The sequence below is a fragment of the Ips typographus genome, linkage group LG3 (genome assembly GCF_016097725.1).
Source record: "Ips typographus isolate SLU linkage group LG3, UJ_Ityp_2.0, whole genome shotgun sequence".
Taxonomy (NCBI): domain Eukaryota; kingdom Metazoa; phylum Arthropoda; class Insecta; order Coleoptera; family Curculionidae; genus Ips; species Ips typographus.
Window position 1 is genome coordinate 15,244,624 of NC_138424.1, and position 16,595 is coordinate 15,261,218.

Here is a 16,595-nt window from a genome sequence, read left to right on the forward strand (position 1 = left end):
GCTTTAAACACAGCTTCCAGTGTAATTCCTCAAATTAGCAACTATTTCTGATTTTATAGTTTCAAGTCACTGGTGAACGGGTTTTGACAGTAAAGACAGCTGTCACGTGACGTAAGAAAAGTATAAATGTGTTCCTTAACGTTAGAACTTTCAAATTCTGGTCCAGGGTGATGTAAAGACTATTTAAAGTGTGGTTCCACCAAAAAAACACATCTACTTGGCATTTTATAATTTCCAAATAGTCCAAATTCCATGGCCTGAATTGTGGCTTTGGAGATGCATTTATTTTTATTTTTCTTCATCATTTTCTCGAATTCTCCTAAAATTTCTTAAATTCTCTTGGCATTTTCTGCAAAAATTAATTTTTGAGAATTTTCCATCTCTAATAAGGCCTTAACCACATCTATTGAGTAACAATCTATGTGACTGAGCTTGTTGGTACTTGATTCCTGTTTTCTTATTATTATTCATATGAGGTGCAAAAGTATTAATTTAATAATTACGTTTCAGTCGTCCGATTGTTATTTGCAAGCACGCAACTCGGGAATCAGTGAACGTAGTGAGTCATTTAACGAACAACAGTTGAACACTAGTTCTGCCGCTTCTCCACTTTCTCCTGACGAACGTCTCGGGTTCTCTCCTGACACTGAAGGCCGGAGTAATTGGAGAAGAGAAAGGTTAGTTGTCGAAAAACTTGTAAATTTTCCAGTTAAATTTGAAATTTGTAGTTTTCACGAATCATACACGACAAGCGATCCAGTCCAATACAATTGGAGACGGGAGAGTTTCAACGAAGATTATCTGCGGGGAGGTGGGAGAAGTACACCGACCGGCATTTTGCACGACTCAGATCGGAGAATGTCGCTGCAGGAAGGTGAAGATGCCGGATCGCCTTTTGTTTCTATGCCGGCAATACCTGCAGTGTATTTGGCTGTGGACGGCGAAGGACCGCTGGAAAAGGTATTTTTTTATTTTCTTTTTACTTTTACAGTCCATAAATAATGTTATGGACATATTCAATTTCTTTGCAAAAGTTGAGTTTTATTGGGGTACCTGAAACTAATCGAATCACTAATAATATAGTCATTCTAGGTGATTTGTAAATTTGGTATCAGTTCCATTACCTCGGCGAATTCCTTATTGGAAATCACTTCTCTTTTGGAAAATGTATTACTTCTTCAGTGATCGGTAACATGAGCAAAAAATTACCGGTAATGTTCAGTTGAAAGATTTTTTTCCTGGAAAACTTGTAAACAGTGTGTTAATCGTTAGTTTTTGCTTATTTTACAGCGCTCTAGAAATATTAAAAAAATTAAGAATACATAAAATAAAAGTCTTAACTTCTTTTGTATTTATTAGTTTTGACGACCTATTTCGAGTAATTTTTTAGCCATAAATTTAAACGTGTAGGTAATATATGTTTTTCTAGTTTGGAGAGATGGACTTGGACCAGAGCGACGACACTTGCTCTTTGGCTATCCCATCCTATTCTACTGGATATGGAAGTTGTACCTCTAGCGGTGACAAATATTTGACAGTTAGGAGGCATACTGTAGGTCCCGGAGATTCCGCGCACGAACAGGTAAATTTATTTTTTATGAATATTAAGGTATTTTGCAAGTAGTTAATGCTTTTAGTGCTCTTATCTTTCAAAGTAGGTAGTGAATATTATGGACTGGATTTAGGGCCGGAAATAACACGTTTTGTGTTATTTAATATCTAAAGTGTTTCCCAAGTTTTTTCCAGGGATCTAGAATTATAATTATTATACTGACATGACAAGTTATAACTTTAAATTTAAAAAATAAAATTCGAATAAACAAGAAAAAAGGACAAGTCAACATTAATAAAATATCAAACAAAAGAGAGTGATTGCAATTAAAAACTTATCAAAAGCGGAAACATGTTGAATAATTATTCCGAAAATACAGGGTGTCCAGTAAACAAGGACGGTAAACAGTAAAGGATTGCTTAATCCCATAAGCGCAATGTTGCCCGTATCAGCTCGGGTCGGTGACGATTTTTACGCCACCATCAAGTCAGAGATCGCGCGTTTGTTAACCGATTGATGAGATTTAGCGTATTGTAGTGGCGTAAATTTACCATGATCGGTTATTTACCGGTAAGGTAAAGTAAAATTCAATGTGACAGGATAATTTACCAATTTTACCTGTAAATTTATGGGTTTAATTGAAATTTGCTTGAAAAATATCATTTTCCTGTCCTGAAGTCATAAATCTGAATCACTATACTTTTCATGCAGCCCCAGTATAGTAGCGGCACTGGCGGACTGTGAAACTCCAGGGATAAGTTTAGCAGTTCTTTACAAAAATTTCTGCTTTCTTTCAAATTTTTCATTTAGGAAAAACTGGTTTGGTGCAACAAATTTTCAAATCAGTTGAAATTCTGGTTTAAAATTTGAACAGCCTGTAACTCGGGTATTTTTTGGTAGGTCAGGGAAGTTGATTCGCTTAAATTAGCCGTATTGAGCTCCTCTTTCCAGTAGTGTTGAGCAAAAAGTTCTATCTCAAAAAATGTGTTCAGGCAGACCGAAAACATTCAATCATCATACTTTTCACGCACACCCTGTATACTGGAAGCAAACGGTCCTGCAACCTTACGGTGCTAAGTTAGGGAGTTGATTAGGAACATTTTTGGTCTCCCGCAATTTTTTTTTAACAGTCACCGTTTTCGAGTAATTCAGGAAAAACTGGTTTGTTAAGTTAGTAAAATTGTGATCTAAATTTTGAACACGGTTTAAAGGAGTAAATTGCCTGTAAAACCCACTTGGAGTGACCAAATTATATTTTTAAGCATATTTTTTTAATTCTCATTAAATTTTCTCTCTAATGACATGAAAAATCACTACAAAATCAAGTAAAGTCAGGGAGAAAAGTGGTGTCAAAATATAAAATGCCAGAGACACAATTTGAAATAAAAGTCACAAAATAGCCTGTAAAACCCATTTGGAGTAAGAAAATGGCTGTTTTAAGTACATTTTTGGAATCCTCATTAAATTTCCTATTCAATAACATAAAAAAATTACTACAAAATTTGGTTTACAGTCAGCGAGAAAAGCGGTGTCAAAGTTTGACCTGCCAGAAACACATTGTAATTTACCGATCAAATTTCCTGGTAATGTAAAATATTTACTTTACCGGTAATTTACCCATCACTACGAGCCCGAGACTTCGAGCAATCCTTGCTCGATTGACCGTACTGTTTACCGTCCTTGTCCAGTAAGCACATGATCAAGAAAAAGGAGCGGCGACATTCTTTAGATCAAAAAATGACGATTTGACGTAACTCTCATTAGGAAAAAGTATTCTTCCACTGCTATTGAGGGTCAAAGTTCTTAAAAAAATTCTTTATTCTGAAATATTTGGATAACGGTTGATGTTAGGCTTCTGGAGTTGGATCATCAATGTCTAGAAATCAAACCTCACAGTAAAGCCAACATTTCGCAAAGTTTATTTTTGCTTAATCAGGGCCTATGATTTACAAAGTTGGAAATCTATTTTATTGGGGTAGTACTCACGTGTTTTACTTTAAAAGCTGTTATTTTTGATTCCGTGTGCTCTTTTTTTTTATACTGTTCTCGCGGAGTGAGTCACCACGAAGGCTAGGTCATTTATAATCATATGAATCAAATCAAGTTTCTTTCAACAAAGTGGCGTGTCTAAAGCTTCGTCACGTTTAAAATTTTGCGTGTATTATCAGTCAGAAAGTAGAGATCTTTGGTTGCAAATTTGCACTAAAACAACCTTATACCAAAGCGATCAAATTTATCTTGAGTGAATAACTCAGTCTCATTATGTCATTTTCCTAAAGAACGCTTCTTAAAGGAAGAAACAGACCTCCAAAGTTCAGTTTAAAAAATAGTTTTTTTGCGTGTGACAGTTGTAGTCAGACCGTTGGACCAATTTTGATCAAATTTGGAACAAGTAATTATGAAATGAGTACTCGTTATGTGATGTGAATGACATTCTTCAAAATTGTTTAGACTCGTCGATATAGGGGAATAGTCTTTATTTTCTACGCTCACTGGATATTATTCAAAACTGACAAAAATTTCTACTTGGGTTATTGTATTTTTTACTTTAAAATGGTTCAAAAGGATTCAAATCTGGTCATCTGTGAGGTTTACCAGTTAATTTTTGACACTGAAAATAGTCAAAAAATAGGATTTTTTGACTTCACTCAGTCTTGTCTTAAATTCTGGAATGGCAATGGGTTCTCCATTGTCTCCAATATTAAGTAATATTTTTATGGAACATTTCGAAGAAAATAACATTAATAATTTTAATTATAAACCAACAATCTGGTGGAGATATATTGATGATGTTTTCACAATATATCCATTCGGTAATGATCATCTCCAACAATTTCTAACTCACATAAACTCAATAGAACCCACAATCAAATTTACAACAGAAACTGAACAAAATAACGAACTTCCATTCTTAGACATTCTAATCAAAAAAGACATAAACAAATTTGAAACAAAAGTATACAGAAAACCAACCCACACAAATAGATATTTAAACTACACATCCAATCATCCAATAATGGTAAAAAAAGGTATTGTAAAAAGTTTATTTGATAGAGCCAAAATTATTTGCAATAATGAACAATTTAATAAAGAAAAATTATTCATTAAAAATGTTCTAAAAGAAAATAACTATCCTGAAACATTTATTAATAAATGTTTTAGGGATTTAGAACATCCAAAACAATCTGGAAATCAAAATCAAATTTTACCTTTTACTAACCTTTTTATTCCTTACATTCCAGGTATTTCTGACAAAATCAAACGAATAGCTAAAAAATATAACATCAGAACAATATTTAGAACTCAAAACACATTAAGATCACACTTAACTAAAACAAAACCTCACAATGAAAATGAATCTACAAGAAACGTGATATATAAAATTCCTTGCGAATGCAATCAATTTTATATTGGTGAAACCTCCAGACCATTAAAAAAACGTATTAAAGAACACCAAAATTATTTAAGAACTGGAGACTTTCACAAATCTAATATATGCCAACACGCGTTTGATAATGATCATAGAGTCAAATGGAATGAATGTAGTATCATAGACAAAGAAACTTTTTCAAAAAGACGTAAAATAAAAGATAGTGCATATATTAGATTAAACCATGACTCCTGTGTTGCTACATCCTCTATTAATATTGACCAAACTTGGTTAAATATTCTAGAGGAGGAGATAACACTTGGTCATATCAAACGAAACTGAAATTTCTTGTAATTTTGTTTTCATTATAAAACCCACCTTTCACTACAACAATAGATAACTTTTCCTATTGGAATGACAAAAGTCAAAATTTATGTCAATTTTTATTGACAAAACCCTTCTCAGAGTTCCAAATTGAACATTATCAGGTTTAATATTTATTAAGTTGTTGTTTTCTGTGTTCTGCCGTTGTGTTCTTTCTTTTTTAGATTCTCTGAAGACAGTGGTAGATTTTCCACCGAAACGTCAGCGTTTTTAGGTAACAAGACCGAGCCTAAGTCAGTGGTCTTGTGTTGGGACGACTAGGTTAATGTTATTTTCAACTTAGTTGAAAATAGTGCGAAATTCCATTTTCCCAACAAACCTTTTTTTGTGTGAGACAGAAGACCCAATAAACAAAGAAAAAAATGAGAAAATATTATATTCAAAAGAACTACAATAAAGTTTTAATGGAGAAAATTTACATTTTATATCACCAAAACTTCTTTACATATTTAATCGCAACGGCTTTTTCTAATTTTACAATCTTGTTATGTGATATACTTTCCGGCGGCATTACACCCACAATTTTTGGCATCTGTCATTTACAAGTTTTTTGTTTTTGTTAAGGTGTTGGAGAAACATTACATGGGTCAAATGCCTACCGATGAAGCGATAAATGGAACCAAAATGTTGCCCAGCATCAACTTGCATCTTCCGATTCTTAATCAACAAAGTCCGCAATATTTTGGCGGAAAAGATCCTCATTTACTGAAACCGCCTACTGTACTGAGTGTTGGTGGATTTGGTCGTCGTGCTTCAGGTGAGTTTACTTAATATGTGATATTGCTGAATTTTGTATGCTATTAATTGTTAATTGTGTTTTTTTTTTTATATTTTGCCACATTAATCGGTTTTGATTTGATTCAGGATGTTTTGCATTGAGGGTGTTTCACTACGAACACCCTTATTCTTAAAAAATGAAAAAGCAAACATGTGACTGGTTATGATAATATTAGGTAATGATTGTAATGGACATTAGGGTAATCAAATCTTTTATTATAGACGGTGGAGCTAATTTGCATATGAGTTGGGGTGCTCCAGGATCGCACGAGCAATTATCCGTAATGTCAACTAGTTCCAGCGGTAATCCGAGCAGTTTAAGCAGCGGAACTGGCATTCAACCGGGTGATCCCGGTCATCAATTTGACGATTTAGCAGCAGCGCGGTTAGTTTTCAATCAATCATATACTAAGAGGAACTATTCTAATAATTTTTTTTCATAGTTACTTGCAGGGCAGAGGTAACACTAAACGTCACACTATGGCCAATCCAGAAGATGTGCACACGATTCAGTCCAGTTCGGGAAATTCGGGCAGCCGTACACGTAGAACTGGACTTCACACCGTCATGGAACGGCCGCCCGGTAAGTGTTTTTGATGAACAGTAATCGAGTGAGTTTTTAGTGTTAGCACAGTCGTATTGTGTTTTTCTTCACGCTTTGATTTGAGTTTTTTCAACTGTGTTTGAACTTTTAAAACTAAAATAGTCTAAAAAGTTCTTCTTTAATTTTTCGTTGTTTTTTTTTATTTTTTGCATGCACTTGTTTCAATATTAGTAATTCCGCCTGAGCTCGTGATGGAGGTCGAGGCCCGCATGAATTGTAATTACAAGCCTTTGCCGCAACGCAAGCATAGTAGGCACATTAGGCCGCAGTTACCCACCGTTCAGGAATTGGGTAAGTAGGCGTTTGATGTTATTTGTTGCTCGCTTGATTTATATATTTTTTAACTTAGTTTTCAGTGACTGTGTAATTGAATGTTTCAAAGAAGTAGGTTAGGTAATCGGCAGTGTTATCCAAGTTTGTATACTAAATGGTGTGTGGGTGTGTGTGTCCTATCCTAAACTGGCTGCATATGCTAGGAAAACCTCCGTAATCATTAAAGCTACAGAGTTGGTTAAAGGAGAATAATTTTAACGCAAAAAATAAATATAATTTTTTTTTTATAAAAAGATTCAATTTTCATTGTAACATTTAAACGCCCGCTAGTTATGACGTAGACGACTTTCAACCAGTTAGCTGCCAGGAGACATTTTTATTATCAGCTTTTTGGAGGCCCCTTTTGTGTTGCCAGTTTGTTTTACGTTAAAACTTGACAAATCAGAAACGTTTAAAGGTGGTCTTGATTTCTATAAACGTCTCAGTGTTTAAAGTTTTTAAGTTTCTAACGATAACATCATCATCATCATTATAGCGTTACAGCCCTGGATGGGCCTTGCTAATTTGTAACCATTCGTGCCTGTCTGACGCCTCCCACTAACTCCAATCCCTTTCAAGTCATCCTCAATATTTTCCATGTATCATGGTCATTGGCGTTCATTCGCACCACATGTCCCAGTCATCTAAGTCTCGCTATTTTTACTGACTTTACGATATCTGGCTCCTGATACATTCTGTACAGCTCGAAATTATACTTGGATGCAGCTTCGTCCTTTTTAGTAAACGTCCAGGTTTCAGAGCCATACATTAGCACAGGCTTGATTAGCGTCTTATAAAGCTTACACTTTGTTGTTCTTGATATATTTTGGGATTTTAGCTGAGGCCTTAGTGCGAAATAACAGCTGTTAGCACTAAGAATTCTCCTACGTATCTCTTCAGAGGTGTTATTGCATCTGGTTACCACGGCTCCAAGATATACAAATTGGTCCACGGATTCTATTTCACCGCCGCCAATTCTCAGGCAGTTTGTCTATATCGGTCTTGGTCTGTTGTTGCGAGCATATATTTCTTCTCCATGTTGAGCGACAGTCCCATTCCGTTTGCTGCATTTCAGCGCTGTGAAGGCTTCTTTAACTCCCGTTTCAGATTTACTTATTATGTCAATATCCTCAACATTTTGCAAGAATTTGGCACGACTTATTAAAAAATTTACCATTTGTGGTTAAATTGGAAAGTCTCACAACTTTTTCCAATGCCAAATTAAATAGAATACATAATAATGCATCACCCTGTCGTAATCCGCTATACGTCTCAAACTTCTCTGACGTGTCTTTACCTACGCGAACTCTACATTGTACAACGTGGATGATAAAACTCTGCTTGGGTAGTCGTGGGATGAGGAGGGTAACAGAAACACCCAATTAATCCGGCCCTTCGGGCCGCTTGCTCTATCAGCTTTTGTCAGTCTCCGCGAAGATTTATGTTTTTATTGTTTTTGTGAACTTACGTGTGTGTAACTTTTGGAATACTTGCAACAGCTGAGTGCTTGAAATAGTGACAATTATTAGATCACGAAATGTCGCACCACAGTTAATTGGGTATTTCTGTTACTCTTCTTATCCCACGACTACCCAAGCCGTTGTTCTAAAGTAAGGAGACGATAGTAAACCAGTGTCTACATTGTACTTTTTGCATTGTCATCTGCACTAGTTCTATTAAGTGGTGTGGTATTTTAAACTCCCGCATGGCTTTGTATAATTCTTTCCTGTTGATAGAGTCGTAGGCGGCCTTAAAATCTATAAATATGTGATGCGTTTCTTCGCCATATTCTAGAGTCTTTTCTAGGATTTGTCTGAGGCATGACATTTGGTTGGTTGTTGATTTTCCTCCAATAAATCCCGCTTGGTACTGTCCTACCAGCTTATCCACCTAAGGGCAGATACGTACACAGAGGATTCTGGAGAATACCTTATATGCAGTGTTTAGCAATGTTATTCCCCTGTAATTAGAGCATTCAAACATATCCCCTTTCTTATAAATTGTACAGATTACTCCGTCGTTCCACTCATCTGACATGGTTTTGTGTTTCCAAATTTCTTGCACTAGTCTGTGGATGTCCTCAACCAGCGTGCTTCCCCACTTTTTATTAATTCTGCTGGTCCATTGTCACTCCCTGGCGATTTGTTGTTTGCCAAGCTTTGTATAGCTTGTTCCACCTCTGTTCTTGTGGGTGGCTTCTGTTCTTCATTATTTTCCATTATGTACTCTTCAATTGCGTTTTATCGGGCTATCGTTTCCTGATTTTTGTTCAGGAGTTGACTAAAGTACTCTACCCATCTTTCTAATACATCTCTCTTGGAGGATATCAGTTCTCCCTGCTCGTTCTTCCATTGAGTTGTCCGGGTTTTGAAGCTACTTCTACTGATATTGACTTTTTTGTAAAATCTTCTTTACTCGTGTTCTCTGTTCAGTTGTTCATCCATTTTCTGTTCTTCTGTCTATGCATTCGTTTTTCTGCTCTTCGATTATTTTGATATTCTTCAATTGAGGCCCTGCATCTTTTTCCTAACTTCATTCTTTTCTCGATTTGCTGTTTCACAGTCCTCATCAAACCACTGGTTTCTTGGTCTTGGACGGTAGGTTCTCACTCTCTAACAATAACACTAGACTAAAAACATTATGTCAAATTGGCAATTACTTTTTATCACTATAAAACTTACATTGCACTCATGCTGGCAATATTGCATTCTGCGGACTTCACCCGTGATTTGAGGTTATAAATCAGCTGACCGGAGGATGCTGTCAACCGTCAGACAGCCATTACCAATAAAATTGCTATTTTTCTAATAAAATTGGATTGAATTTCCTAAGTGCTTTCCAAAAATACAACAGTTCAATATGGCTGCCATAAGAATTTACAAAGTTAGCATCCATATCTCGGAAACCAATGACAATAGATTTTTTCTAATTACGTCATCGTGTTCTACGTAAAAAAATGCCTTAATAATGTCTTAATTTCAAAACTCTCTTTGGCTTTGTTAAAGAGGTGTAAGCAATAATTGTTTAAAATACAGCCTCTGACGTTTTCCCAATATTCCAGAAAACGGAGAAAGATAATTTAATTTGGGAACCGGAAATAAGTTTCACATAAAATTCTCTAATACTTTCCCCAATTAACCGACTCTGTAGCTCTTACGCTTACCGAGATCCCAATACATGTACCCAGAACCAATTTGGGACACACTGTATCTCAGTGCACGACTACATCGCAACACTTTTTTCGCATCTAATTTTTTATTCAGTCGTGCTTTTTTTTTAGTTAAAATTATGTAACCAACGTTTCAGGACGAGAACAAAAATCGGAACGTTTTTCTCCTGTAAGAAGAGGTAGCGAGGGCTCGGCTGGTAATTCAAGGACGTTAAGTCCTTCTACGCCTCAGCAAGAGTGTCAACGTCTTCAGCGAGGTTTGCAAAGCAGGTCTAGCCCACCTAGATCAATTCCAGGTTCGTATTTTGCAAAAATGTACATCAGAACATAACCGTGAGAGAGTAACCATCATAACTTAATCTTGAATACAATAATTCATATGTTTTCTAATTAAAGTAATTGAAATTAGGGTCGCCAATTCATCAAATGGTGGGCGATTCATCGTTGCGGCACCAGTTGACCTCGGAAAATCCGTCCCCAATCCACCAGTACTACCCGAATCCCCAAGATCAAAACACAATTCCAGACTATGCGAAGTTTTCCGTTATTCGAGATCCAACTCTTGGTTTACCCCCTGAAAATTTGGTATCGGGCGCATTGGGAGGCTACGATAGGAATTCGATGCATGGAGGCAGTCCGTCGCAACCTTTTGCGCAGGTATTTATATTATTAACTTGAGTTGTGATTATATGCATTGTGGCTTTGGTCGTAAGATACAAGATAAAGCTTGGTTCACATGAATCCGGAACATTAGCGGACAGCGGAATATCGTTAAACCAATCAGTGTTCTGTATATTTATCCGGACCGGATTGCATATTTTGATATTTTCCGCGCGTAAACGTAATCATGACAGTGACAGAAAACACAACATACAAAACTTCCAAAATGTCTCATAAACAAATTAATATTAATATTAATTTTTAATTTGATGTAAAACCAATGATAAATCGCATTTATTTTTTTTGTCTTCTGTGTGTCCAACATTCCGCAACTGTGTAATGGTAGGTGTGGATGGTGACAGATGTATTGCGACCTGATTAGATTTATTGTACCCCATCTTCTTCTGCTATCTCAAGGTTTCCTTGTTCATAGCAGTCCCTCAAGATTTAGTTCCTTTAGGAATTTCAGGATCTTGAGTGGGTCTGTTCGAGGTACTTCTTCCACAGCCAGCTGGTGTAATCCCAGTGTGTTTAATCATTCTGTGGCGTACAGCATAACACTCCAGCAAGATGTGGTGGGGTGTTTCTGGTTCTTCTCGGCAAAACCTGCAAGTACTGTCCTCTTCTAGGCCTAGCTTCCTTAGGTGTTCTCTGAGTCGACAATGACCGTTAGAAACCCCGTTAATGTCTTGAGACTAATTTTGCTGAGGTTAATCAGGGTCTTCGATTTTGCTCGGTTAAAATAGCCGAGAAGATCTTTGGCCTGCCTCAGTCCTGGAAGACTTTATTAAGTACTTCCTGGACATATGCTTTTCCAAGGCCGCAGAATGGTTATGGCCCGATCAGTGGCGCTGATGCTCATTTTTATGCCAGAGTATCTGCTTGTTCGTTACCCTCTACTCCGACGTGCCCCGGAATCCCGAGGAGGGTTACCTTGTTGTTCCTTCCTAGATCATTGAGCTTTCCTAGACACTCCAGAACCATCATCGAGTTGATGTTAGATGAGCTCAACGCTTTGATGGCTGCTTGGCTATCGGAAAGGATTGCAATTTCCTTGTTCCGGTATTTACTGTCGAGGTTAAACTAAATACACTTTTCTATGGCGTGAATTTCCGCTTGAAAAATGCTAGGGAACTGGCCTATGGGTTCGGAGTATATCGTGCGAGGCCCGTAGACTCCTGCTCCAGTCTCCTCGGAAGTTTTAGATCCGTCCGTATACCATATTATGGTATTTTTTACCAATGTTTGAATGGATTCTCTGCTCCAATCTCTCTTGATGCTCAGTTCCGTTCGAAATTGTTTTTCGAAACTAAACTTCCTGATGATTTCGTCGGTTGGGAGATTGGCGAGGTGTGCACTGCCAGTAGGCACTTGCACTGTGTGCTCTCCTTTTAAATCCGGCCTTATCCAACCTGAGATGTGCTCCCCAAGCAGTTCTTCTCACCATGATGTGGAGCGGTGTGAGGTCGAGAATTACCTCTAGTGCTGCCATGGGGGTCGATCTCATTGCTCCCGTTATGCAAAGACATGCAAGTCTCTGCACGTTCTCTAATGTTTTCCTTGTTGTGGCAAGTTCGGTTTTTCGGTGCCACACTACTGCGCCGTATGTGATCATAGGTCTCACTATCATGGTATACATCCATCGCAGTATTGATGGGTTACAACTCCACGCCTTTCCCGCAATGTTGCCTGCACACCATCAGTAATGACCTTGCCTTGCTGGCAATCTTTTCTACGTGGCGGTTCCAAATAAGTTTTCAGTCTAGGGTAAGTCCTAGATACTTAAACTCTTACCGCCATTCTAAGTTTTCGTCGTTGAGGCAGATATTTCTCAAGTGCTGAAGTCTTCTTCTCCTGGTGAAAGGTACCACTGTGGTTTTTGATGAGTTGATTCTCAATCCCACTGATAAACACCATCTTCTGGTGGTCTTTAGCTCCCTTTCTACGAGATCACAGAGGGTTCCTTCGAATTTGCCTTTGGCCATAATGACTATGTCGTCAGCATAGCCAAGACAAGTTACTCCGTTCGCGGTAAGAATTCCGAGAAGTTCGTCTACTACAACTGTGTCACTCGTTCTCTGCGTAAAAAGCAAAATTACGTACATGAGAACCGAGATTTAAAATGCGATGATTGAGTTAGCAATTTTAAGGAAAATGAGTAACAGTTGTTTGGAAAATAGTCGACGTTTTGGTCTTTTATTTTGAGGTTTTTAGTTATTCAATATAACATTTCATGTTAAAGGAAAAGAAAGTGTCAGTCAAAAAAAAATACTTTGATAGGTACCTGGACTAACAATGTTCACAACCGGTACGCCAATGATGAATCCACTATTAAGTCCCGGTGGCACTACATCAGTTTTTGCTGGATATTCTTCTCCCACAGGTGGCGCTAATAGCGTTTCGTCAATTACCCAAGGTAAAAAATATGTTTTACTTTTTTTTTGTAAATAACTATGAATAATGTGGAAAACAAAGGTTTGAGCGGCCTAAATACGACAGGCAGTGGCTCTATTACACAGGGCACACCATCGGTCAATTTGCAAATGACCAACACTATAGACGACTCCAAAATGGATACAGCTCCACATCCTATGTCTTCGTTTATGACTTCCGGTTCCCCCTACCTCCATCAAGTTTGTATTTACATCTGTAATGTGTTGAGGGCTTCTAATGTGTTGAGGGCTTTAGGTATCCCATCATATGCACGTTTTGAATGTTCATAGCCACCGGAGTTTAACTAATTCGCCTATAAGCAATCCGGGTAGTCCTGGACTGGATATGATCCAAGAAGAGGCCTCTCAACAAATACCAACCATGCAAGGCAAAGTAGAAAATCAGGGACATCCACAGATCTCAGTTACAGACGTGTTAGGTTTGTAATTTTGTCCATTTGGAGATAGTTAATGTCATTAAGTTGCAATAGGTAGCGAAGTGACTCTAGTAGCCGGTTCCGACACATCGGAAGACTCCATGGACAGTTTGGAAAACCAAAAAATGTCCAAAATTCCTTCCTTTATTATATCAGAACCATCCGAAAATACGCCGAGTATAACACGGGGTATTGGTAGGAAAACCAGTCAGGAGAACGACACCAGTAAATCAACAGCTGACGACGCGCAACTTCAACATTCCGACGAGTTTTTTCTGAGGAGAAATTCGTGTTACTCGGACGATTCGTTGTCAAATGACAGCGTCAGTATAGGGAACCAAAGCCCGAGCAGTAGTTCAAATACGCAGTCCAGTCACGCCTTTGAAGGTGATTATAGGAGTAAAGCCATTGATGTTGTGCAGTTGAATAGAGAGCTGTGCAATGCCGGTAAGTTTTTGTTCTGATTTTCTTTGTTTTCAGATGTTTGTTTCAATGGGGTTAATTTTGATTTGACAGCATAGTTTAAATTAGCAAAGTTGCAGTGTTTTTCCTGTATTTAAATAAAAATTTAAAGTTAAGAAAATTTGTCTGCAATTTATTGTTCAAATGTAGAATTTATGGTGTCTGTCGCATCATTTTGGATACTCAAACACCAACTGACTTATTTTAAATAGAACACCCACTTACCCTGTAGATTATTACGTTTTTTAATACTCTTGACAATTCTGTATTATAATCAATAGTTTTCTTGTCTGAAGGTTCAAATAGCATGTTTGAGTTACCCTATTTAAGGTCAAAATGTTGTTTGTGAAAGTTTTTGAATAGATTAATTAGAATTGCTGAAAGTTACGTTGCTATTTTTAAAATTAAAATAGGTAGCTAAAGTATCCATGCAGTCACGTGACCATATTTAATAGACGTATTTTGCCGTCACTGGAGTGTTTACAATGTCTGTCTCATTTCAACTCATTCTGATGAAAAAAATAGCCTATGTTCAGCCTCACTAAATGATAAGTACAGACAACCAGCGCAATGTAACTAAAGTGGCACCCAAAAAGGAAGCCATTTACGCTTCAAGGGTTTCCTAATGTATTTCGGCCGCTTCAGTTGTAGGTAAACTCTAAGAGATGGCGCTAATACAGCTCGTCATTGCAGACATAGTTGCCAACTTTTGCAGTATTTCCTATAATCCGCTTTCATTTGCTCTCCCATTTGAACTGCCTAAGAAAGCTTGATTTTTTCAAATAAATTTGAGTTTAAATTACTCGTATTTTGAAAACTAAACAAGATAAGAATTTCTGGTTTGAGGTATCGATAATAAAGATTTTATTTAATTTAAAAGTCACAGGACTCTTTTTTAACGTCAAAACAGAATCCTGAAGGTCGCGTGACCGTTTTTTTGGTTTTAAACTGATACACCAAATCACGCATCTATTTGTAAGATTAAAATGTCATTTTTAACGTCACGTGACAGTTTTTATGTTTACACTATTTTTTTCAAATCGCGTGACTTTTTTAACGTCAAAACAGATCTTGAAGGCCACGTGACTCTTTTAAGATTGAAAATGGAATTTATAATGTCACATGACAGTTTTAAATGTCATTTGAAGGATCACGTAATCGTTTTTCAGTTTAAACTGATATTTTTAAAGACCTCTTTACAGTGCAAGTGGCCACGTGACAATTTTCAATTATTTTAACGTCAAAACGAAAACCTAAAGGTCACGTGACTGTTTTAGATATCAAAGTATTATTTGAAGAGTCACCTGACTCCTTATAATGTGCAAATGGTCACGTGACGATTTTTAAAAATAAAATATATTTTTAAAGGTCACGTGACTGTTTTTACAGTTCATAATGTCGTATAACGATTTTAAATAATCAAAAATTTTTTTAAAAATCACGTGACTCTTTTTTAATGTCAAGCCGAAATCCTGAAGGTCACGTGACTGTAAATAGCGAAATAATGCTTAAATGGTCACGTGACGATTTTCAATACTCAAATTTAATTTTTTTTAGTCCACGTGACTCTTTTTTAACTTCAAAACGGATTTTAAAGGTCACGTGACTCTTGTAACATTAAAAATGGATTTTATAATGTCACTGTTTTCAATTAGAAACTTGTTCACGTCAAACCGGAATCCTAAAGGTAACGTGACTGTTTTAGATGTTAAAAATATTACTTGAAGAGTCACGTGACTATTTTTACAGTTCATAAAGTCGCATGACGATTTTCAATACGCAAATTTTATTTTTAAAGGTCACGTGACTCTTATTTAATGCCAAAACGGAACCCTGAAGATCACGTGACTGTAAATGACAAAATATTATTTGACCGGTCACGTGACTATTTTCAATAATTAAATTTAACTTTAAAGATTACGTGACCGTTTTTTAGTTTTAAACTCTTAAATCTCGTGACTCATTTTAAGGTAGAAATGGTCACGTGACTGTTTTAAGATGAAACATGGAATTCATAATGTATTAAGTATAAAGCAACCCTCCTTGATGAATACTAAAAATAAACTAATAACAAATAACTAAACTAAAAATACAACGAAGTGAAACACAATAATTAAAGAAAACACAGACGAAATCTGTTATTTTTTGCGTAGAAACAAAACAAAAAATGCGATTTGTCAAACTAGACAACGCCGCATTAAAACTGATGTTTTCCAACAGTCAAATGATCGGAATTGCTATGTCTGGCTTTAAAATTATGCGAATATGCGTTTAGTGGTGCCATCTCACGCTGCTTACTTAAATTAATTTTCAGTTCCATTGCCACTGTTTGTCTATACTTATCATTTAGTCTATGCTTCAGCTTAAAACTCTAGGTTAATACTGCCGCCAAAATACGTCGTAATGTTTAAATGTTGTTCTGAAGTTCACGTGACC

The 16,595-nt window shown here is 36.7% G+C and overlaps 1 protein-coding gene and 1 long non-coding RNA gene across 6 annotated transcripts in view; both read left to right on the forward strand.

Moving 5' to 3' along the window:
- Positions 1–16,595, forward strand: part of LOC145726872 (uncharacterized) — a 108,555-nt gene that overhangs the window by 27,425 nt on the left and 64,535 nt on the right. For 4 of the 5 annotated variants that reach the window (XR_014177712.1, XR_014177711.1, XM_081976153.1 and 1 more), the window contains exons 8-20: positions 511–677; positions 729–960; positions 1,430–1,582; positions 5,871–6,063; positions 6,306–6,468; positions 6,527–6,666; positions 6,859–6,978; positions 10,306–10,464; positions 10,578–10,825; positions 13,109–13,244; positions 13,304–13,461; positions 13,517–13,700; positions 13,752–14,144. Coding sequence is in view for 3 of the 5 variants with exons in the window: in XM_081976153.1 (XP_081832279.1) it covers positions 511–677; positions 729–960; positions 1,430–1,582; positions 5,871–6,063; positions 6,306–6,468; positions 6,527–6,666; positions 6,859–6,978; positions 10,306–10,464; positions 10,578–10,825; positions 13,109–13,244; positions 13,304–13,461; positions 13,517–13,700; positions 13,752–14,144 (2,446 nt within the window). In the remaining 2 variants the exon portion in view is untranslated. The remainder of the gene's footprint in view (positions 1–510; positions 678–728; positions 961–1,429; positions 1,583–5,870; positions 6,064–6,305; positions 6,469–6,526; positions 6,667–6,858; positions 6,979–10,305; positions 10,465–10,577; positions 10,826–13,108; positions 13,245–13,303; positions 13,462–13,516; positions 13,701–13,751; positions 14,145–16,595) is intronic. The other variant, XM_081976154.1, reaches the window with a different exon arrangement.
- On the forward strand, positions 14,206–16,384 carry LOC145726877 (uncharacterized). Its single transcript, XR_014177714.1, has 2 exons — positions 14,206–15,756; positions 15,958–16,384. It is a non-coding gene; the product is annotated as an uncharacterized LOC145726877 (long non-coding RNA).